The following is a 23,134-nucleotide window of genomic DNA, read 5'->3' as shown; positions in this document are numbered from 1 at the left end:
CGGGGGGGGGGGGGATCGTGTGGGGTAAACGACGGGAAGAAGCTCCTGTCATTCTCTTCCAGTTAATACGGTCAGAGTCGTCTTGTTTCACTTCATCCTAAAAAATGTTGCTACTTAATCCCTGCCTGTTTGAGTCGCGCTTGTAGACCAGCCAATGAGACAACAAATAGTGCAATGCACGTAGCCCACCAGCAGAGGGCAGCAGCTGCATTCTCACCAACTACTCACCAACTGCCTCGATTCCAATTCACGGTGGACTTGGCAAGTGTAAGATTTTAGACACCGCTATTTTTAAATCTCCATTTCAGCAAAGGAGAATATGGTCAGGCTGAATAAAAATTAAGAAGTTAGTGTGGGCTCTCAGAGAAACACTCTGGAATAGTGAAATACCTTGGAACTTGGAGTTGGGAGACCTGGTTTCTGGTCTGTAGATACCTGTATCGCCTGAGACTGGGGCAACTCAGTTCACCTCCTCAGTGACTGCCTCATCAATACAGCCAACGTTGAGATATTTCAGATGGAAAATCTGGGCTTTTGAGTCACAGATTTTCATAGTGGGAAGAAACTTTAGACATCTTCTGGTCTAATCTCTCCTCATTTTACAGGTAATAGCATTAATAATGATGATAATAGTTAACACTTAGGTAGCATTTAGTATGTGCCAGACCCATATAATTTCTATTTATTCTGAATAGATATATACACACATATATATTTATATAGCTTTATAAAAAATGTTTTTTCTCACTTAATCCTCATAACAACCTTAGGAAAAAGGTACTAGTATTATCTCCATTTTACAGAGGAGGAAACTGAGCCACAGTGAGGTTAAGTGACTTCTCTGAGGTGTCACAGCAGCAAGTGGCAGAGCTATGATTAAAACACGGACAATTTGACCCCAGAGTCTGCACATTTAATTTTTATATTCTATAGTAGGAAAACTACAGCTTGCAGAGGTTACATGACTTATATTGGGGTGTCCAAATTACGGCAAGGCTAGGACCACGACCCATATAAGCTGATCTCTTCTCATGCTTTGCCCAATCAGTCATGTCTCCTTCACAAAGCTTTAGTTACCAACTACAGCAACACACACAATTAGCAGGCTTTGGTTTTTTTTTTTTTAATGAACCTAGCTTGTTTATCTGGAATGTATAATGCATGTTCTAATTATACATCAATGGCAAAATTTCCTACCCAGGGATGAAGACATATTTCTACTAAAAGTAATGGGTTGTGGATACTATTATTGAAGGATAGAATTGGACTTAGGATATGTTAATTTACAATTTATTTTGCTATTATACAACTGGCTTCATTTATTTAAAATCTGATGACAAAGTTTTAGCCTAAATGAAGTCAAGAGTCTTGGTTAAAGAGACAGCAGGACTGAAGCCCTAAAGGAAATATCGGGAGCTTTAGGTAGCTTTGAAGCAGCAGCAGCAAGTCTTGGGCCACTTTAATGCTACTCTTAGCTCCCTGAGCTGCTTTGCACATTTAATGGCATAGAGAATTAGAACCCAATTACATTCTTTTTAAAATAAATTCTAGTTTAGATTTGGGTTGGGGACTACTCCTAGTGGTTAATTCATCCTGGAAAATGCTATAATACATGTGAAAAATCTCTAATTTAAAAGAACATAGAGAAAGTATGAGGACACTGGGCTCCCAGACTGTACAGGGAGGTGACCATGGTGGCAGAAGCAACTGATTTGTCTGGGGGCCTGGGGAATCAGCTCAGCCATTTCTGGCCCCATTCAGGTATTAGTGTACTTTTAGCCAAAGTGCTGTGTTCAGGGACAACACTTTGGCTAAGCCCTATGGGTTTATTTTAGGATTGAATATTTGATAAGCAAACAGGACAGGTTCACTAGTGTTTATAGTGAGGTGAAAGCAAAGCTAAAGTGAATCAGGTCATTTTTCACGGTATCATGTCAGTTTTCAATCAAATCCTTATTCATTTCTGAAAATTTTACTTTCATTACAGTCTGCTTAAGGCTCAGCCAACCAAGATGTCATGACAAAAACGGAAGGTTTTTGTTCTAGTTCAAGAAAAAAAAAAAAAAAAAAAAAAGAAAGAAAGAAAGTAAGAAAGAAAGACAATATATATATATATTGTCTTTCTTTCTTACTTTCTTTCTTTCTTTCTTTTTTTCTTTTTTTTTTCTTGAACTAGAACAAAAACCTTCCGTTTTTGTCATGACATCTTGGTTGGCTGAGCCTTAAGCAGACTGTAATGAAAGTAAAATTTTCAGAAATGAATAAGGATTTGATTGAAATTTCTCTGCTAATCAAAAGAGCTGTGATACACCTTTAATGCTGTTCAGTGGTTAAAGACCAGGCTTAAAATGTCCCTGCTCTTGAGGATTTAAATTTAGACCCATAAAGAGATGCTTGTGTAAAAACCGTAAAGAACATTCAATTTGTTCTATTTGGAGGAAGATTTTACTGGAAATATAAATTTTCAGTTAAAAGATGTTTTATGGGGTACAGAGGTGGAGAAACCATCTGAAGAACACAGCCATTATTTCTGTGAACTGAGAATTTCTGTGCTTAAGTCAGAACCTGCTGGTTCTCTTCCATCTGAAGTCTTCATTCTCTCCTCGTATTAACTTAGTCATCTCCACAGCAACTAATTGAAATATCCCAAAGGACTATAACCTTGCGTGAGGAATCACCAGGAAGAGCAGATCAAATTCTAAAACTCAAAGGTTCTCATCAAAGTTTCTCTAATAATAGTGCCATACTTAAAAATTGATTAAATTTAGCAGAGGATGTTAACACAACTTTCTTGAAGTGGAAAGTTTCTCATTGTGTTATCAACATTTCTAGGTCACATCTCCTAAGAAGCAGCAACGTCCCAGCAATAAGGAAATGACAATTTTTTCTGTTTTGCACGGTGAGCCTTACATGGCATACATCAATTTCTTCACCAATATCTACAATCAAGTCATTTGGGCAAGTAAAGAAGCTAATTTCCCTTTAACATTTATAGTATACATTAGGGTTACAAAACTTAGATGCCTAGAGGGGCTGGGCAGATGATGGAAATGGGAGAAGTCAGGTGGGCCCATCTAAAGGTGTTAGCTTCTGACTGGTACCAGTTGGTTGTTGAGGTTTACTAACGCTGGCCCAGTGTAACTAGGTCATTTTTCCCCTCCCACAAGAAGCTGACAATCTGAATTTTTTGGTATAATTGTCCAAATTTAAATTTTGGCAATACATTAAAACATTTTAAAACTCGGTACTGGTCAACAACAAAAAAAAGGGGCCAGGTTCCGCTTGAGGACTGCCATTTCTTGTTACCTTAGATGTAGAGCAATACCTGAAATATAACACAAGTAAACACCAAACGAAGTTAATGTGGCCATGTCCTGAGCTTACAATTTTCCGCAGAATTTAAAGATTGCTTACATTCATTTTGTCCCATTTCCGATGCCGAGAGGTCCATGTATTACTGGATACGTCATGGCAAATAGCAGACAGCCAAAAGCAAGGGGTCAGGGTGGAATATGCAGTGGCCCACGTGGGAAAGGTGAATTGCATCATTTTAATAACAAAACTCATCGGAGACAAGTCAGACATCCCCCCTTTACTTCAAAGGGCATGAGTAGAACAGCCCCAGAGACACAAGCATGCCATTACCTAATTCTGCCATGGACACAGTTGGGGACGTCTCTCCATTGGTGAACGAACAGTAGGGAAAGAAGCCTGATGCTGGTGTGTAGTCACATATTGGTTCTGGTTTGATTCCATTGATATCAAGACCTGACTGGTCTGGGGAAGGCTGTATGTCCAGGTAGAAGCTGCTGACAGCAGAATCTGCCTTGCTCCCCTCGGGGGTGTGCCCGTCGATGTAGTTGCTGAGGTCATCATGCAGTTCCGTCAGCCCGTTGGCCGAGATGTTGTAGGTGGGCGTCAGTGGTTCAGCCTCTCCAGGCTGCTGTTGGTGGTCCCGCTGCTGCTGCTGCATCCGGTGTTTCTGCACTTCAGCATACAAGCTGTCTCTTTGCTTCTTCGACATGCGGCCAAATTTTACAGCTGGAAGAAAAAAGCCAAAGAACGCCATAAATATTGTGCTTTTCTTCATTATCCTCTCCTGTGTGCTTTAGGGTTTCCTTTGAAGTCTTAGACAATCTCAATCAAAAACCACACGACCACAAAATAAGGACAGAATTCAGAGGTGAAACCAGTTCTACCCCACGCAAGTTCACTCCATCCCCCCAAGCACCAGAGAAACAGAGTGTTCAGAAACAGACCCAGGATGGTTAGGAGAGACTCTGAGCAACACTGTCTCTTTTCTTGCTAGACTCCTTAAGTTACTAACATGTTCACTTTCTACCCATGCAGCTGGCCTGGACCCCCTCCTGCTCTCCCAGTGTTCAGATCAAGGTGCAGGGATGTGAAGATTCACAGGGCACGTGGAGGCACAAGCAGGTAATCTTTAATTTTCTTTCAGTTCACTGTTCTGTACACTCGAAGGAGGCTCTTCCTCATCAATTGGCCAAATCTGAGGCTTCATGGAGAGGCCTAAACAGACTGGACGCGGTCTTTGTAATTCCCTGAACTACATCTCCAAGTCCACCTGACCTAAGAAGCCTCCTTCCCCATTCACACATCATGGCAGCTCCTGTGAGACCCTTGGACCCATCTTTAAATGACATTTTCTGCTGTTCTCATTTAACCTCAAGTAAAAAGAGCTTCACGAGTTTGAAAGGGCAAACACTATATAAGATTCCTGTTGGGCAGATTTGTGTTTGCAGCACCTCTCCTTGAGATGTGTCCCCGTATTTAAAGTGGAGCAACAGCTATAGTAACTTTCTAGTTCATTCAGAATCTCAAGTGATTTCTCCTGAAACACCCAGATAATTTAAAACAACAACAACAACAACAAAAAACAAGAAACCCCCCAAGCCTATGATTTCCAGGTCTTTCTCTCACTAACTCATTTATTTCATAGCTAGACTCTGCATATGCAGATAAAGCCTCTGCTACAGGGGCTTGGTTCTCTTAATTGATTGTAGTTAAATTTACACCTGACCAGGCAGATAAATCATCCATTTGACCATCATCATAGTTATATGCATCTGGGGCAGGAGGCAGGATAGATGGAAATGAAACTGGGAACCAACACTGCCACATGGGCCAGCTGGTGGATGCTTTTCCTGCCAAGGAGGACGTGCTGTCCTTTTGCACAGAAGAAACAAGTAAGCTGGAATATTGGTCAATTTTTAGTTTCCACGACTCAGATGACAAACTTGAGTGGGGCTGGTTAGACAGCAACCAGGCTGATGTGGGCTCTGAATTTCAGGCTCAGAATTTTGTATGCCCCAACATTCATTCCAAACCCACAACGACTTGTGCTATTTCTTATATGCAACAATTCCAGAGGCATACTGAAGGTAGTTAATAGTTTTGAACAGAATACTCTAGAACACCCAAGGGGATTAATAGCCATAGGTAAACTCATTCTGCTGTGACTCTGCACTTGAATTTTAACTTTTGCTTTAATATTAACGACAGTAATCATAGCATCCTGTAAGTGAAATAAAAGGACCAGTTCTTGAGAAAGTGCATATACAACTTGTGGTTTTAACTTACAAATTCATAAGAGATATATCTAACTTGGTCAGTTTAGTGCCATTGGAAGATGAAATCTGCAGAGTTGAATGTCACAGGAATTCTGAGAACGTGGTAAAAGTTCTGTGACTTGTATCTTCCGATGACAAAAACTTCATTTTGTAGTGGCACACTGGGTGGCCTCTTAGAATTTGTAGGAACAAAAGTGAACTCTTGCTTGGGCGGGTCCACAGGCCCTAAGAACATCTGATTATGGGGAAGGCAGGCTTTTGAAAAGCCTGCCCCTCAACCTGAAGTATTTTTCCACAGGCTGAGATTCCATTGGAGGAGACGTTTTCCCGCAAAGAGATCTCTTAAGAGAGCCAGCCAGTATATTCGGAAAAAGTCTTTAAAACAGACCCGCTGAACTTTCTGCCCAGTTTCCATGTATAAGAATAACTGTCTTGAAATCTGGTGTTGATTATTTAGTGCACTTAAGATAGTTTTCCAGGAAGATCTCAGAATTTTTGGTGACTGAATGGTAGGCAGTCTCTATTCCTTAAAATAGCTTCTTTTAATGAAAAGAACATTTGTCATCGAGCCATGCTTTGCACTATTTTCACATGTGCTGTATGTACAAATATTTGACTTTGGCACGTGATTCCAAATATACAGTTAGCACAAAAGCTACTTCATCCCATCTGCCCATAAATTTACTAGTGTAAAGTAAGTAACCATTAGCTCTGGCTTGTGTTTCCTATGGGGGAAAGTGCCTGTAGGAGGTATATTTATTCAGGCTCTCAGGTGTCACGTACCTTCAATCAAGTTATCCACCTGTAATGTCTGAAACATCAAAAATCTGAAGGTGTTCTGATCACAAGAGACTTCTGCTCCACGTCCCCCTCCATCAGCCAGTCAGTGGGCTCCGATGGATAGTGGGGAGTAAGCAACTTCTGTGACTGCCACAAAGCTGCCAGAAGAGCAGGGGGAGTGGGGGTGGGGTGGGGGGGAGGAGGCCGAGGGGGCATATTTTGGCAGATCTGGGTCCAGGTTTCAGAAGGTGCTTTCACAACCCCATGCTACTGCACAATGCAAGCTGTGAGAGCTCACCATCTCGAGACATCCCCACGGCAAGGCATTTCTGTAATCGACAGTGCTGGCAGCGGTTTCTACTGGTTCGATCAATCAAACAGTTCTTCTGACGAGGACAGGAGTAGGTGGCATTGCTTTGCTGACTTCTCCTGAAAAAGCCCTGTGATTCAGTTATGAAATATAAAACAGGTTAGTGTCAGTTTGAGTGGTATGGTACTAAAGGCAGTATACTAAGTAAGCACTGAGGGGTATTAATATTTAATGGAGAATTAAACTTGTAGCAGAATCATTCAGGAGACCATTAATGAAATTAAAGTCACTTCTTTTTCCTTGAGTAAAATTGATCCCTAGAGCCTAATCCTCTCTCCCTTACATATGCAAAACTTTCTTTAACTTCAACAGACAGTTGCCTATATAAAAAGCACAGGATCCCCGTTCTGGGCTTCTGATAACCCAAAGCAATGTGCTTGAGGGAATGATACAAAGGGACTTATCTTTAACCTTTATCTCCAAAATATTTTTATTAAACTAAACACAAAACACTTCTCTGGGATGTCTACAGTTAAGGTAAATGCAGCCACACCATAACCCAGTGTGCTGCAATCCTGGTGCACTGTGGTCATCTCTTCATCCATGGCCCTTTTGGGGTCTCTCATTCCTCAAGTTAGGATCTACTGTCACAGCAGTTAGCTGACACTTGGATGGATTATTTTGGCAGATCAATCAGATTGGTAATAGTCTTTAACCCATGACAGTTTGGAAATAACATGTACTCAGAATCATGGCTTTGAAGATTTAACAAATCCAAACTGATCCTCAAGTTCTTATGTGTTGAGCACTGTTTTAGAAATGACGGAGGGTACAAAGATGCATAAGGAGCTACTGACCTCCAGGATTTTATTTTTACTTGTTTCCTCTGCTAACTTCCCAAGCTAGATTCTTAGCTCATTAATTTACAGTGTTTATTCTTTTCTTAAAGCTGCAAGTTTTCCTTTTAGATATGTTTTAGCACCATACCACAAGCTTTACTAGGCAGTATTTTCATTGTCATGCAGTTGAAAACATTCTAATTTTCAGTAGATTTCTTTTTTAATCCATATGTGACTTAGAAGCATTAGCTATCTTTTTATTATCAACTTATCTTTCATTGTTTTTGTAAGCTAGGGATGTATGCAGAAGAAAAATAAGGTAACTTGAGTCATTTTTATGAAGCAGAGCCAGGAAGCGTACAGAAGAGAATTATGTGCAAAGCTTTAATGGTGAAGACAGATGACCCCAACAAAGGGGACACAAGTGGAGAAGGGAGAGATAAAATCCTGAAGAACTGACAGAGTGGTGGGCAATCTGATAAGGGTATACTCCCATCAAAAGATTTTTCTGGAGGCCAATTTGGTAGTTGTATCAAAATTATTAAAAACATGCCTAGCCATTGAACCAGTAATTACCTTTTAAGGAATATACCATAAAGGAATATTAAAAATGGTACAAAGATTTACCTACAAGGATGTTTTTCACAGCACTATCTATAAAACAGAAAAATTTAGAAAGATCCTAAAAGTCTAACATTACCAAATTGTATGGATTCTGTGTGTCCATACAATGGAATCCAGCAACCACTAAAAATGGTATTTGAGAAATGCAATTATTCATATAAAAAGGTGATAAAAATATACTGCTAAATTTTTAAAAAGCAGCTAAAGAACTAAGCATAGTATAATCCAGTTTTAGAGAAAAAAACCCAGAAACCCATATATTCAACATAGAGGAAACTTTGGAAAATTACGTCCCCAAATGAAAAGAACCATTTGCTCTGGTTGATGGGGCCATGGGTGATTTAAATTTTCTTTTTGTTTATCTGTGCTTTCTATTTTTTTCCTTAAAAATAAGGAGGTGGAAAGGTATGTGAGTTATTTGGGAAGAAGAATCTAGTACATCTACTTTCTTTTGTATGGCTGGGGGCCTTTGTGGGCCAAATTGATGTGTATGATGTACACGACCTCATTTCCCAGTTCTGTACTTTTGAAAACCAACGTGGGTTGGGAGGGGGCAGGACCCTGCCTCTCACCCCCTCTTATTTTCTGCCAGGCTGCTTGCTAACCTAAACATGGGTGAGGCTGGCGACCCAGCATCTCACACTGTCTCTCTATTGTACTTTACATCCACCCTATATGAAGTCTGGCGTCTTCTGTAAAGCAATCTCCCTCTGCTCAAAATATCTAAAGCTGTCGGTTTGTGTGTGTGTGTGCACGCGTGTGTATGTTTTCTCCTGTAAAAAGGAAGGGAGAAGTAAAGCTTCCTTTGGGGCTTAATGGAGAGAATTCAAGAAAATACAATGGTAACAGAGGCAGAAAATCCTTTGAAAGAGATACCAAGAGGTCACCTGTCTAAGCATTCATTTTAGTCTGAGACACATAATCTCTGTCAAAGCTGAAAGGTGTTCATCTTTCTCGAGACTCCACCACCACTCGCACCGCCGGGCGTGTTATTGCTGTGGTGCCTAGGATCGGGAATCAATTTGCTTTTCCTTTAGTTGGGGTTGAATTTTGTTTGCTTCCCATTAAGCCTGTTCCAGTTTGTTTTATGGTCACCGAAGGTGGAGAATGTCTGAAAGATCTCTTTTTTTCTTTAAATGGAACCAAAACTGGAGGGCTGCCAAGCTATCTCCTAGATGCCTCCTCTGCAGACCAAGTCACAGCACGGGTCACCTTTCCTTCTAGGTTCTTTCCCACCTTTAGTATTTCTTCTTAGGATCCTCTCCAATTTCTTCACTTCTTTCAAAAGTTTGAAATCCAGAACTAGACACAGCTCTTGAATAACAGTTGGGTTATTAATGAAAAGGATGGCTGCTTTTTAGTGTCCATGTAGTACTTTAAGTTAACATCAAACCACTTTGAATCCAGTCCCAGAATGTTGGACGTGATACATAACCATCAGTTTGCTCTGCTGCAAGGGAACTGAGAGGACATGGTGATGATGATGATAGATAAGCTGATCAATCTTAATGTGTGCTTGTATTAATCATATGCTTTTATTCTGTATTTTGAATGCTTTGACATCTTGGGGCCTTGCTGACCCTAGAGGGACTGCTCTTCCCAGGGCTAGTTAATTCCTACAGATAGCAAACAACTTGCCTGCAGCATGCCCTTCACATGCAAACCAAACAATCCAGAGCCCTCACCCCAACCACCTCCTTTATCAGGCTCTTACACTTCCAGCAGCTATTCTCCTTCTCTGATCACCCCAGGGCCAGGTACCAGGCAGCTAGGCACAGTACCCCCTGTAATTATTCAAACCAGCCATTCCTAAGCCTGCTTACCCTGCCTTGCACACATTCCTTCCTGTGGGAACCTTGTACCGCCCCACCCACACTCTGCCTCTTGACGACCCTGGCGCTTCTCTGTGTGGCCCCCTTGCATGGCATGCCACGCCATGGATCCTGCTTCCAGGGATCTGTGAGAGTAATCTTCCGTCATGATGAATTCATTTCTATATCTCTGCGTCTTATGATATCTGATTGAAACAAATCCTGGGTTCCATTAAAACAGTGCTAACTACAAACTAGGCACTCTGGACTTTATATGGATTATGACGTTTAGTTTTGACAAGGGCTATATGAGGCACGTACTGTCATTTCTCTGGTTTTAAGGCCAAAGAAACTGAGGCTTCAAGAGGTGCAGTGACTTGCTCAGAGTTCCCACCTCCAGCAAGTGGTGACACCAGGACATAAATTCATGGAGTTTAATTCCAGAACTACACTGTTATCCTTTTTGTTTTTCTGCTTCCCTGTGTGTCAAAAGAACTTGTCCTTGATTGTTCTCATAGAGGGCAACCATTAAGTTAGTCAGTGTAAAAAAACAATGTATACATAACAAAGGAGCAAGACTGATGTACTCTGAAATTAGTGTTTTCCTTCTGATTAGTCTTGTTAGCTGAACTGGGTTGCCGCTGCCCAGGCATTTTACAAAATCCTCTTCTACAGCTGCCTCCTGATCTGGGTGGGGAGTCACATGAGGAAATCAGTCTCATGATTCCATAATTTTCCCTCATTTCTGACCAGAAGTATTATGCCCCTTTGTTTTGCCTTACTTATCTCTAAATCACTTTGGCTCATTTAAAAAACAAACAAACAAACAAACAAACAACAAAAACAAAACAGACTGCAAGGGCACAGAGTCAGTATTATTAAAGATGACTGAGTAATTATGACATCAATTGTAAGGCAAATCCTCAAGGCATTCCACATATGCTCTGAGCAGTGGCACAGTGGCTGGAGCCATTGTCTGGCTTCCCAGCTATCTAACTGGGAGAGGGCTACCCTTACTTAGATATCTCAGTTTTGAAGGGTTTGGGGAAAGCAAGCAGGCAGACACACCTAGTCTTCACACCATCATTTATTCTTCAGTTGAATCAGCTGAGCAAATGCCTACTAAAAAGCTCTGGGAGTGGCATGGACTAAGTCAACAGAATCACGCCCACAAGAAAAACCATCAAATACCAGATGAGAGAAGTCAAATGGGGTTATAAAGTGAGAGCTGCGACAGGAGAGACAGGCTAAGCCTCTGTGATTCAAACACTGAACTGTGTATTGCAGAAAAAATGAAGGTTTGGTCTTTCCTTTTTTAAAAACCTCTTCTTTTCAGCATTCTTTGGGGTTTCTTAGAGGTTTCAGGGTTTGGGAAGTTAAATTGATAAAACATCAAAAGCTGAAGGACACGTAGGAGAGTGAGACGAGGAAGAAGACAAGAAAGTAGAAAGTATGGTAGGCACCTTCCTACCTAAAGGTGCAGCTAGTGTGCTGCTAAGTACAGACACAGGATCTTGTCTGGTTAGGCAGCAATTGTGAAGGAGATCCCAATGAGAAATGAGTGAGCTGAGACATGAATTCCAGGGGCTGGGGAGGCTGAGGCCATATAGAGAGCAGGGGTAGCATAAGCCATTGCACGGAGTTCTGGGTGGAATTGAGGAGATGTGTACAAAAAAGAGAGTGTTGAAGTTGAGTTAGCTGGGAAAGACATTAAGTACATATTTTGCAATTTTATTATTTCTAAAAGATGAGCTAATGAATTACTTCTTTGGCTCTCATAAAAATTCACTTTTTATGAATGTCAAAATACATGGAGATGTGCAATTACAAACATGGTGGGCTTGAGCAGAGAGCCACCATGATGAATTCCAAGAGTATACTTAGTGCGACTGTGGCACACTACCACCACCTAGTGGCAGCATACTAACATGCAGTTATTGCAAACAGAAGGTACAAACGCAGGCCTTTTTAGAGCTAGAAGTTGAGAGATTATCAGGTCCAGTCCTTCTCAAACAGATGGTGTGCCAGAATCACCCATGGAGTTTCTAAAAAATACACCTTAGATCTATTGAACCAGAACCTCGAGGGATGTTGTCCAGTCATACTAGTTTGAACAATTATGAAATTGCCATGTTTTGTGGGTCAAATAAGAAAAACTATCAATTTTATATGGTAAATATTTTAACAAAGCTTCTTGAAGACTCTGCCTTCCTCTTATTAAGAACCAGAGTTCTACTCTAGTTTTTTGATTTTGTAGATAACAATAAAGCTCAGAATGTTAGATGAGTGTTTGAGATCCCAGGGCTGGTAAACGTCAGTGTTGGGAATCAAACTCCGTACCCTGATTTTAAGTCAGTGCTCTCTTGCTTAAGTATCTCTTCTTAAGTGTTGGACTCACAAAACTGATGTCACGCAGTCTCGATTTCCTGACACAGAGTACCTGTACACACCCCCGTTCTCTCTCAAAGACACCTCTCCAGTGTCTCCTCTCTTATTTCACCTAGCCTTGCAGAGTGCCTCTCATTGAGTTTTATTTCTGATACCTGCCTTCCACTCTCTAAGAAAGTCTATTCCCTAATACTTAAAAACAAAACAAAACAAAAAACAGTATGGCTGTACAGTATGAATTTCTTCATCAGTCCCCCTAGATTGGAGCTCCCTAGGACTGGGACTGAGGCCATGGTATTCAGGAGAAGGCTCATACCAGGTTGCAAGAGCTGAATGCCAAAATTCAGGAATTTTGTTGTTAGATACCTGTTAAACCTAACTGTTATTATAAAGTTAGAGCTGGTTGGTTAGCTCAGTTGGTTAGAGCATGGTGCTTATGACACCAAGGTCCAGGGTTTGATCCCTGTACCAACCAGCTGCCCACCCCCCCAACAAAAAATTAAATTTTAAAAATTATTTACTAGTATCTATGTTCTGGAGGTTATTCACATTAATTTTTTTTTTTTTTTTTTGTCTTTTTTCGTGTCCGGCAACGGATCGCAACCCTCAGTGTCGCGCCTGTACCGGACCGGGACCGGCAACGGGATCGCAACCCTCGGTGTTGCTCCCACACCTCGCTCAGCCAGTGAGCGGGAACCGGTCTGTATGTGGGATCCGAACCCTCGGCGGGAGCACCGCCGTGCTCCCAAGCGGTGCACTGTAGCAGTGCGCCACCGGGCCGGCCCCTATTCACATTAATTTTTTTTTTTTTTTGTCTTTTTTCGTGTCCGGCAACGGATCGCAACCCTCAGTGTCGCGCCTGTACCGGACCGGGACCGGCAACGGGATCGCAACCCTCGGTGTTGCTCCCACACCTCGCTCAGCCAGTGAGCGGGAACCGGTCTGTATGTGGGATCCGAACCCTCGGCGGGAGCACCGCCGTGCTCCCAAGCGGTGCACTGTAGCAGTGCGCCACCGGGCCGGCCCCTATTCACATTAATTTTATCTGAACGGTGGAAATACTATATAATGAATGATAAGCTAGTGTACATATCTTCTCTATTCTGCATTCAGTAAGACAGCATGTTAGGTAGCTTGAAAACGGCCATGTGGTGGAAGCATTTACACCACAGAAACTGGCAAATGCAATTTATTGCTTTGCTTATGTCTAGATTTAAAAAGTGATGGAGAAAATGATAATAATGTAGATTAAACTTAAAAATATGTCATATCTGTAGCCATCACATTGTGAATAGCACAAAAAAAGAGGAAATATTCTTCCAGTATTTGAAAACTATTATTTGACTCAGCAAAATTTTCATGCCATCAATGACGAATAAGTGAAATTCCAAAATATGTCTTTGTTGTTTCACTTTCTTCTTATTCATTAATGAAAATGAAATATCCACCCATATTCATATTGGAACTATAGTCAACTGCAACCACAGGTACAGATGTAAGAGTTCAGCAAAACTCAATGAGACCATCTAGTGAGAATGTTTACATGAAATTTATAATAAAGAACATTGTATATTTATTATTGTTTGTAAATTGTGTGAAATTATATCAGTGAAACAGTCACCAAAGTTATGTACAGATGTATAGACACTTTTTGTTTTCCAGAGTTGGCTGTTAAAAACTTACCTGTATGTGACTGGACTGAGCCCAGTCCTCGCGGGGTCTCTGGCTCCCCTTTGTCTGCATGAATCCTCCCTCCTTTAGACAGGCATTTACCCAAAGTCATGGTTTGGCTTTCTAGAGCTGCATCATCTTTCCCCTGCCCCACACAAGTTCCAGAAACTTTAGCTGAATGTTTTTTTCTTGTTTCCAGAACAGAATATACCTTGACCCACTGCTGCTTTCCCAGCCTTGTCTTCTCCAGGGTTTTCTTTCTCAGCAACAAGCACCAACTTCCCCCTAGTTACTGAAGGCAGAAAGATGGGCTGCATTTCATCTCAGCCTCCTTCCTACCCACATCCAAGCAGTCACTAGATTATGCTGCTCCTTGCTACCTTCCTATTTCTCAGATCCATCGATTTCTCTCCATCTGCACTGTAATTTTCATAAGTTTCCATGTCTATCATCTCCTGAGTTGGTTTTATACAGCCAACTGGTATCCCTGCTTCCATTCTTCTTTCCTCCTATCTATTTCACACAGTCACTAAGGATCTTTCTAAAACATAAAACTAATCAAGTCACTTCCCTGCTTATCAGCCCTCAGTGGCTCCCTACTGTTGACCAAGCGATGACTACTGTCCAGGCATCTCTCTCCCACGGTGAGAAAGGGATTACCCTTTCTCAAAGTCACTCTCTGGCTAAGCCTAAACTACTGTGCTTGCAGTTCCCCAAAGGGACCCTCTGCCTGCCACTTCCTGGAAACTCTCTCCTTCACTTCAGGATTCACTGAGATAGTCACTTTCTCTGATCTTGCCCCTCCCAAAGCTGGTTGAGGGGTCTCTCCCATATGCACATTTAGAGGCCTATGTTTATCCCTCTCATTGCCCTTGCCTACCTATATTATCAATCTATCTCTCTCCTGGACTGCCTTGTTTCTTTGCTTCCAGTAGCTAACCTAACAAATGCTTGTTGAATGAATGACCAGCAGAGAAAACGATGGTAGTGATAAATACGGTGGTGACGATCATATGCTGACCACCTACTCTATACGCGGTACTATGTAGGATACTTTGCAAACATTATTTATTTGCAATTTACAACCTAAAATTTGCAAAGGAGGTATTTTCATATCTGTTTCACAAATGAGAAAAAAGTGTAGGGAGACTAAGCCATGTGTTCAAAGTCACATAGAAAGGGGAGGAGGTAGGATCTGAATTTCTGAATCCTTGATGCATCTGATTCCCAAGGCCATGCCTTCTCGATGTACCACCAAAGGAGCACTGAGACAAACACGTCGAAGCAGACCGCACAAAAAACAGGTAAACAAAAACAAGCAAGCAAAAAACACTTTTCCGTTCTGTAGCTAAAGTTCTATATAATGGTTCAAATAAAAAAGATGGCATTCTTTAGGGCACTGAATACCAGGTCTATACATAGGTAGGGAAACACTCATTTATTAGATCTACTTAATAAAATGCTTTGAAACATACATGACATTTCCTATTGGGGTTAATAGTTTGGCCCAGGAGTGTGGGCTGGTTGGTCGCTGAACTGTGGGTGTGGTTGGGACATGCCCTGAGGGTCTTACTCTAAGGGGGTCCCTTCCTGCTTGGGGCTCCTTCTCAGTGAAGCACAGGCTGAAATGCTGATCTGATGTTTGGTCTTTTGACAATTTTCACTTAATGAATTGATTCCTACAGTTCATTAACATACCCACTTCCACTTCTGTATACACATATGTCTTAATTAGCTGCTCATTGGCTGTTTAATTACAAGAAAACAGCTGACAGCTGCCTTGCTGAATTCTAATGGCAGACGCTTTGGAACGGCTACACATTTGCTCTTGACAACCAAGATTTATTCATAACTCTGTGATTTATTGTGAATGTTCATATGCCTGCCCAAATTATTGTATTTTCCAATACAACTAAACATTTGGAATTTGGGGGACTGCTGAATTTTGAATTTGGGGTGTATGTCTACCTTTCACTCTGTTTCTGAGGCTAAGAGCAGAGAATGCTATATGTAAGAAGAAGCACTATGTTAATAATTTTATTTATTTTGGGAACTTTCTGTTGAGAATGTTCAGAAGGATGGGGTGAGGAAGAAGAAATATCTTCGGATAAATGTGGTAGAAAGTTAAATGTCTAGATAAATGGGAAAAGAGGAAAATTGTTAATTTTCCTCTTAATTTTATTCAGGGGTAAAGAGGGGGCATGCATAGATTAAAATCAGGGAGAGAAACAGACAGAGGAAATGATTAAATTAAAATGGGGGCGGGGAATGGTTCAGGAAGAGCAGTTCCCAAAGAAACAAATGAGGCAGGACATTTGTTCCTTAGAAAAGAACGGGCAGCCTGGTTCTCCAAAGTTAGCTGATACAGTCCCACGCTCATACATCTGGCAGCAATAAATCAAGGAAATTCGGATCCCCTGAACTACTTCCTTGTTCAATAATGACTGGCCTCCCTGTTGAATTGTATGCACAAATGATCTCTGATTAAAACTGACCTCAATTGTCTGTTGTATTTGGTAAGTGTAGATGTCTGCTTTTGACTGTGCTTTGCTCAGATCCAACCCGAGTGAACACATTCAACAAAAGTCATTCCCAAGCAAGCTGGAGGGACCTACCCTGAGCCAGGCACTATGTTAGGGCCTTATGTACGAAATGGTCTCGAGCCTAGCATTTTCCGTGAACTGAGGAAGGAGGGGAGTTACCTGAGACACGATTAAGACCAAAACAAACAAATGAAAAAATATAAAAAAAAATCTGAATCATCTTGATGCAAACAGGTTTAACACAACCTTTACCACTTGCACATTTCATCATAGGACTGATTTAGCTAAATAAAAATCTGTGCTTATCAATCTATATATGCCAGAACTGAAACTTTGACATCATAGGACACAATAACAGCTTGTTCTTCCCCAAGTCTAATTTCCATTTTAAAGGGCTAGCTTTAATACTGGGACCAGGTGTTATAAAGCATTAAAATAAAAATGTTGAGCATAAATGTATTCTTGCTGAAAAGTGGACAGAATTGGTTCAGGGCTAGTGATATTTCACAACTGAAATAAAAATATTAGAATCCTCTAAAAGACAATTTGGGCCTAAAAGGAACATCCATGGAAATTTTTCTTTAACTTAATACATAAAATCCCCCAGAAGTTGCTTTAAGTATTTTCTTATAGGAGAAAAAATAGTATCAACTATACACTCTAGATATCTTTGAAAAGTTTTTTTATTGTTAATTTAAGAGAATGTTAATACAAGGAAACGGTTCCAAATTCTCCCTTTACCGGGTGTAAGTTCTTCCCACCCACATCCAAGCATTTAATCATCTTAAATGTATTAACTGGTGAGTAAATATTTGACAAATGAATGCTACTCTGTTCTTAGACTAATCAAGAGCAAACGGTCTTAAATGTAATCAGAAACCAATTCACTAACCCCAATACTGGATTGTACATTACGATTTAAAAAGTTGTATTTGAAATTGTAGTGCCAAAAAGTCTAAAACGATATGGATAAAAAAGTGTGTGTGTGTGTGTGTGCTCTTTATCTTGAGACACATTTTTCATCATCATCATCTGAGCAGCCAGTGTATCTTAATGATGAAGCTAGGAACTGAGGTTGAACGACAAACGGGACATTTTCTCAAAAGCAAACCTTGACATTGATCATTTTTCTCTAAACACTTCACATCTTTATTCACTTTGAAGACTGAACCTTAACTCTAACATCTGCAGCCTCTGGTGTCATCTGTGACCTTTCCTCTGCCCACACGCCCATGGCCTGGCCCCTGTCCCTGTAGGCCCACCCAGCTTTCCATACACCCCCTCACCGTGCTCACCCAGGGCTGGGACTACATTTTATTCCAGGAGCTTAGAAACATCTCTACAAACAAAATGAAACCTCCGCAGGCCTAGATTCTAAACACATTCTTCTTAAATGCAGTATCCAGGGCTTGAGCTGTGCCAGTACGTTGTTGCTCCCCGTTCTTTCAAAAGAACAAGTAAAATACCTTCATAATAAAAACCTTGCAATTGTGGAGTCCTTAAAACTTTGGGAATGGCACACCTGTCTACCCCTATTTTACACCACTGACAGAAAGTGACCCTTTGCACCAATCTAACTGGTTATATGCTGTTCCCTAAATGCCACTAAGATTTCCCTAATTCTGGGCTTTTGCCTTTGCCATTCCTTGCTTTCTCTCCTCTCCAGCCCAGAATGTTCTCCCATTCCTCCTTCACAGGGAAAATCCTTCTCTAGCCCCAGACCACTGCTGGGTCCTTCTCAGTGGAACCCTAGGCTTCTCTCCTCTAAGCCACCTAGCTATGCTGCCTGTGGATATGCCCCTCTTGTGTCATAGAACAGATTGTGGCCTTACCCCGTTATTTAGTTCTTGCATTGCTATTTAGCTTTCCCTCTGCAGGCTTCATCTCTACAACTAGACCATAAACTGCTTGAGGGAAGGATTAGGTCTTCTAGGTCTTTGGATCCCTTACAGTGCTTACCTAGTGCCTGGCCCCAAGGAAGTGCTCATACTATCTTTGTTCTTATTGGCGGGTTCCACGTAACAGATTGCAGATGGTCACAAAAATCAAGATCGGACCCAAAGATGTCCTGGACATAATATCTGATTATACAAAGCAGCATTACCAAGCCATAACAATGGCCAATACTTAGCAAGTGCTTGCTACGTGCGGGGCACTCCACTAAATGCTTTATCTAAGTGCATGTGATGACTCTAACAAAGTAACTGCAGTTATTATCCTCATTTTACAGATGGGAGAACTGACACACAGAGAGGTGGGGTAGGTGCTAAAGCTGGCAAATAGCAGAGTTGGGATTTCCAACCAGGCAGTCTGGTTCTAGATTCAGAGCACAAGCATGGCACTATTAATACCGTCTCTGTACAGGTAGCAAAGGGGACGAGGAGAGGCTGAGGTGGGAAGAGCCAGGTACAAAAGAAAAAGCTACCAAAATGTTGACCATTTTTTGCCATTCATGGGCAACGCTTAGCGAATATGTGTAAAATAGATCATTATTTCAGCAATTAAACAGGTTGCCTTATTTCTTATGGTTTCAGGTTGTTGATTGAAAAATGCAAGTTAAAATACATTCATGAAATAATTAGCTCAGAAAATTACTGAGTCACTTTTGTCCCTCTCATTAGGTATCTATATATTTGATATATCTAATTAGAAATTTTCCTTATGTCTAATTATGCTATCACAGAGTTAAATTATTTACAATTTGTCATGATATAATCACCTTTACCTGGTTAGAACATGATAAATAATTAACACGAATGGCAAAAATAGAAGTCTCTTGACTTTACTGTAACTAGGAATAAAAATGTTACTGAGCAGAGAGAAACTATAATGCAGAATAAATACTATATGCATCAAATATAAACATATAACACTGTACACGTCCCCAGATGGGCACAGGCCCAATCTGTTAATAAAATTAAGTTTTAATTGTTTTGTGACTTTCATTGTATACAGTTAGTAGAGCAGAGGAACAGAACTATAGATAACTGAAAACTACCATGGCACTGAGGCTGTATACAGACAAGATCTGGAAGGGAATCTAAAAACATGACCATGGTGGCATGATAGCTGCCCTTTGTTTTCTTATTTCTTTGATTTTTGTCATGAATAAATATTGAGGGTAAAAAGAAAATGCACATTGTTTGTACCTATGTAAACACAGTGGTACTCAGACAGACAATTCAGGTTTTATTGAATAGCATGTTAATTAATCTTCCAAATTGTTGGGTATTTCATACGAAGTAGCCCCAACCTTGCCCCTCCCCCAGACTTGATTCCTAAATACTCACTACAGTTTGCCACATAAAACTACATGTGGCATTCCAGACAGACTCAGAGGCAGTGATCAGTTTCTCGGGCAGAATGAAGGGCAAGCAGTGACCTGGTGCCCAGGATACTGCCTAGGACCCTGTGCATTTAAGAAAACACCTAGGTGATATGCAATGCACAAAAATCAGACTTGCTTGGAACTCCTAGCAGGCAAGCACTGCTGTCTATATACCCTTCGTTGAGAGGTTATATAATGGGCACATTATTTCTACCAGGGACACGGCTTTGGGAGGTGTGAACAGAGAGGGGGAGGGTGAAGGGTAACAGCTATCCAGCCACATCAGCCAAATCAGTTCCACATCACTCTCTTCCTTACATCCTGAGATGGTATAAGCCAGGCAGTTCATTTCACTTTGTTTTATTACATTTATTTAATTATTTAATTAATTTTGAGGGAGGCAGATTGAGGAAGTAAAAGAGCATAACTTTTTTTCCTTGGTAATCCAGAACCCTGAGGCCTTGAGGGTTACCATAGAGATAAATAATTCAAAATTCCTTTTAAAAAACAGCAAGCTCCTTACTCCTAAAAGGCAGGTGGTTTTTTTTTTTTTTTTAAATTATTAATGTGTTCCATGGTATGCAGAAATCTGAAGCACCACAAAGATGGAATAAACGTGAAGTATTTGTACATGTACAAATTAGCAAATGTTGTGATGATTAACAGTAAAATAAAGAATTAAGAAAATTATGAGGCTAATTTCCCTCAAGTCTCTCAGGAGTTGTGTCTATAGGTGACCTTGTATTTTATGACATTGTATTTTCTAATTTCACTAAATAAAAGTTAACCAAATTCATGGATTTTGTTTTGCCTCAGCCTCAAAAAAGCCTTACGGCTAATTCAGGCCTGGTTGTAGCAATCAGCCATCTCAGAGGCCTCTTGCGTGTTTAAATAGCTTCTCTCCTGTTTATTTTGCACTGTTTTATCCTGTAAGCTGTCTCAAGGCCCTTCCAATGTAAGCAGGAGGATTTAAATCTTAATAAATTAAAATTTGAATAATAAAGGCAATCTGGGTTTGGAGGTCTTGAATTATTAGGATAAACATCTCTATTTCCCATTGGCACATGACACATGTGCTGTATATATTGCCCCAAGATCAAGGTCAGTAATAATTAAAATAGTAACGACAGCAATAATAATGATAATATTTAGATTTAAATAGCACTTTTCCACTTACAAGGGCTTTTATTTATAGTTTCTCATTCTATTCTTGGACTAGTCCTAAGAGAGGAAGAACAGGTGTTATGCCCACTCTATAGATGAAGAAACTGAGTCACTAAAGGATTAAGATATGTCCAAAGAATATGGACAAGTGGTGGTTGGTGCCAGGTCCAGAACTCAGTTCTGCCTAACAGGCTTCCCATAATGTGGCCAGATGTGTTAACATCTGTGTGCCAACAGTAAGATTCAATCTCATTCCGGTTAAACATATTGGAAATACCTTTTTTTACAAAGCTTAAAACAGGAACATCATAGAAGTATGGAGTTATCTCTTTTTTAAGAAGCATAACCAAAGAGATGGCTCATCAGTTCAATCAATTCTGGGATTGGAAGTGACAAACATAAACAATGCTCAAATACGTTTCTCTAGTCTCCTGTCATTTTGAAGGCAGGAGTAAAAATACATGCCAGTATAACTGCCTTAATTGTAACTTAACACCAAAATATTTATTCTGTCCTGTCACTTCTCATCACTCATAATTCCAAGGAGTTGAATTTTAGACATGGTGTAAGTAAAACATAAAAATCACAAAGACACATTCCAACATTAATAGAAACAACAACAGCAATTAAAAAGGCTTACCTTGCAGCCTTCGCATGTAATGACACCATAATGGATTCCTGATGATTTGTCTCCACAGATCTTGCATGGAATAATTTCAATTTGAGCTGCAACAGAAGCACGCAACCAGTTAATTACATTTTCTTTTAAACACCTTATAAAAGTGTTCCCTGATCAGCATTTGTATAGTGAAAACTAATAACCTGCTAAACATTATACTGCATTAACTATTCATTGCTGAACTGTGAGGGTCCCCCTAGAGCCCTGGACTAAATTATGGCTGCTCGTTATATAATAGCTTTCGGGTTATTAAAATGGGTCATTTGAGAAGGTGTTTAAGAACCCACAAGAAGACTGAAATCAGCATTTCAAAGCCTTCAAGAACCGGAGAGTTCGCAGTTTAGGCCTCAGAGCAAAGCAGATACCAAAATGTTTCCTCCAATCTCATTTTCCATCATTATTTTTAAAAGGTCATAAACCTGTCATGGCTGAGCCTTGTAGCTCAACTGATAGAGAAAGATATACTCCAAAAAGCCAGGTCTACTTAGGAAAATGATTTAATTCAAAATATTAATGTTACATATGATGGTAGGTTAAGAATTCCTTACTCATCTTTTTTTTTAATTAACATCGTTGCCATGTGTTAAAAATTAGTCCATTTGTGTACGATCAAAAGCTTTCAACCATAAAGTTAATATCCTATATGAATTTAATAATGATGAATCCTGACAAACAGAATATGTTGCTTCTGAGTTCTTTACGTTGGAAATTTATTTCCTGGTATAGCATGCATGTGTTTCTATCCATCTGATTACTTAAAGATGCCTCGCACTGGAAGACCAAATAGTTAACATACATTACACGAAAGTTCTCAAATGTGACGAAACACATTTCTAAGCAAACACAATATCTTGAGTAGAGTTAGAAAGAGCATAATTAAGGATTACAAAATAACTTAAAGAATAAAATAATTAGGCAAAAGAAAGTACTTGGATCACCTATTAATAGCATTTATATGTGAAATAAAGACCAATGCTGAGCTATATAGACAGGTTGGCAAATACTCCATTCTGCTAAATTTCTTTCCATGGTTTTGACTACTGGATATCATGTCAGATTATCTACTAAATTACATATACAAACAACTGCAAGTGCCCAGGTTTATTTTGTTTTTATATAGCCCCTACCTAGCCCCGTGCCTTACACAAAGCAATGACTTTGTCCAAGGAATATGTTGCATGATGTATGTAACACACATAAACACACAGCTCACTCTTTCTTCTAATGTAATCCCATATCCTGGGATAATTTCTACAACCACTTACTTTGGATTTGATGCGATGTTGTATTCAATACTTAGAAAGAGCACACATAAAACTACTGGATTTAACCTCCTTATAAGCCATATATACTGCTAACTCCCTCTCATGGGGACTAGCACAAATACCGTGGCAACTTTTAAGGAG

General features: G+C 40.2%; 1 protein-coding gene across 1 annotated transcript in view; it reads right to left on the bottom strand.

Moving 5' to 3' along the window:
* Nucleotides 1-21,789, bottom strand: part of RORA (RAR-related orphan receptor A) — a 31,819-nt gene extending 10,030 nt beyond the window's left edge. The window contains exons 1-3 of the mRNA XM_008580349.1: nucleotides 21,690-21,789; nucleotides 6,670-6,811; nucleotides 3,646-4,041 (exon numbers count right to left, since the gene is read on the bottom strand). Coding sequence (XP_008578571.1) covers nucleotides 3,646-4,041; nucleotides 6,670-6,682 — 409 coding nt within the window. The 5' untranslated portion in view covers nucleotides 6,683-6,811; nucleotides 21,690-21,789. The remainder of the gene's footprint in view (nucleotides 1-3,645; nucleotides 4,042-6,669; nucleotides 6,812-21,689) is intronic.
* Nucleotides 21,790-23,134: the final 1,345 nt, after the last annotated feature.

The sequence above is a fragment of the Galeopterus variegatus genome, unplaced genomic scaffold (genome assembly GCF_000696425.1).
Source record: "Galeopterus variegatus unplaced genomic scaffold, G_variegatus-3.0.2 Scaffold2072, whole genome shotgun sequence".
Lineage (NCBI taxonomy): Eukaryota > Metazoa > Chordata > Mammalia > Dermoptera > Cynocephalidae > Galeopterus > Galeopterus variegatus.
This window is presented reverse-complemented; position numbering and strand designations above follow the sequence as displayed.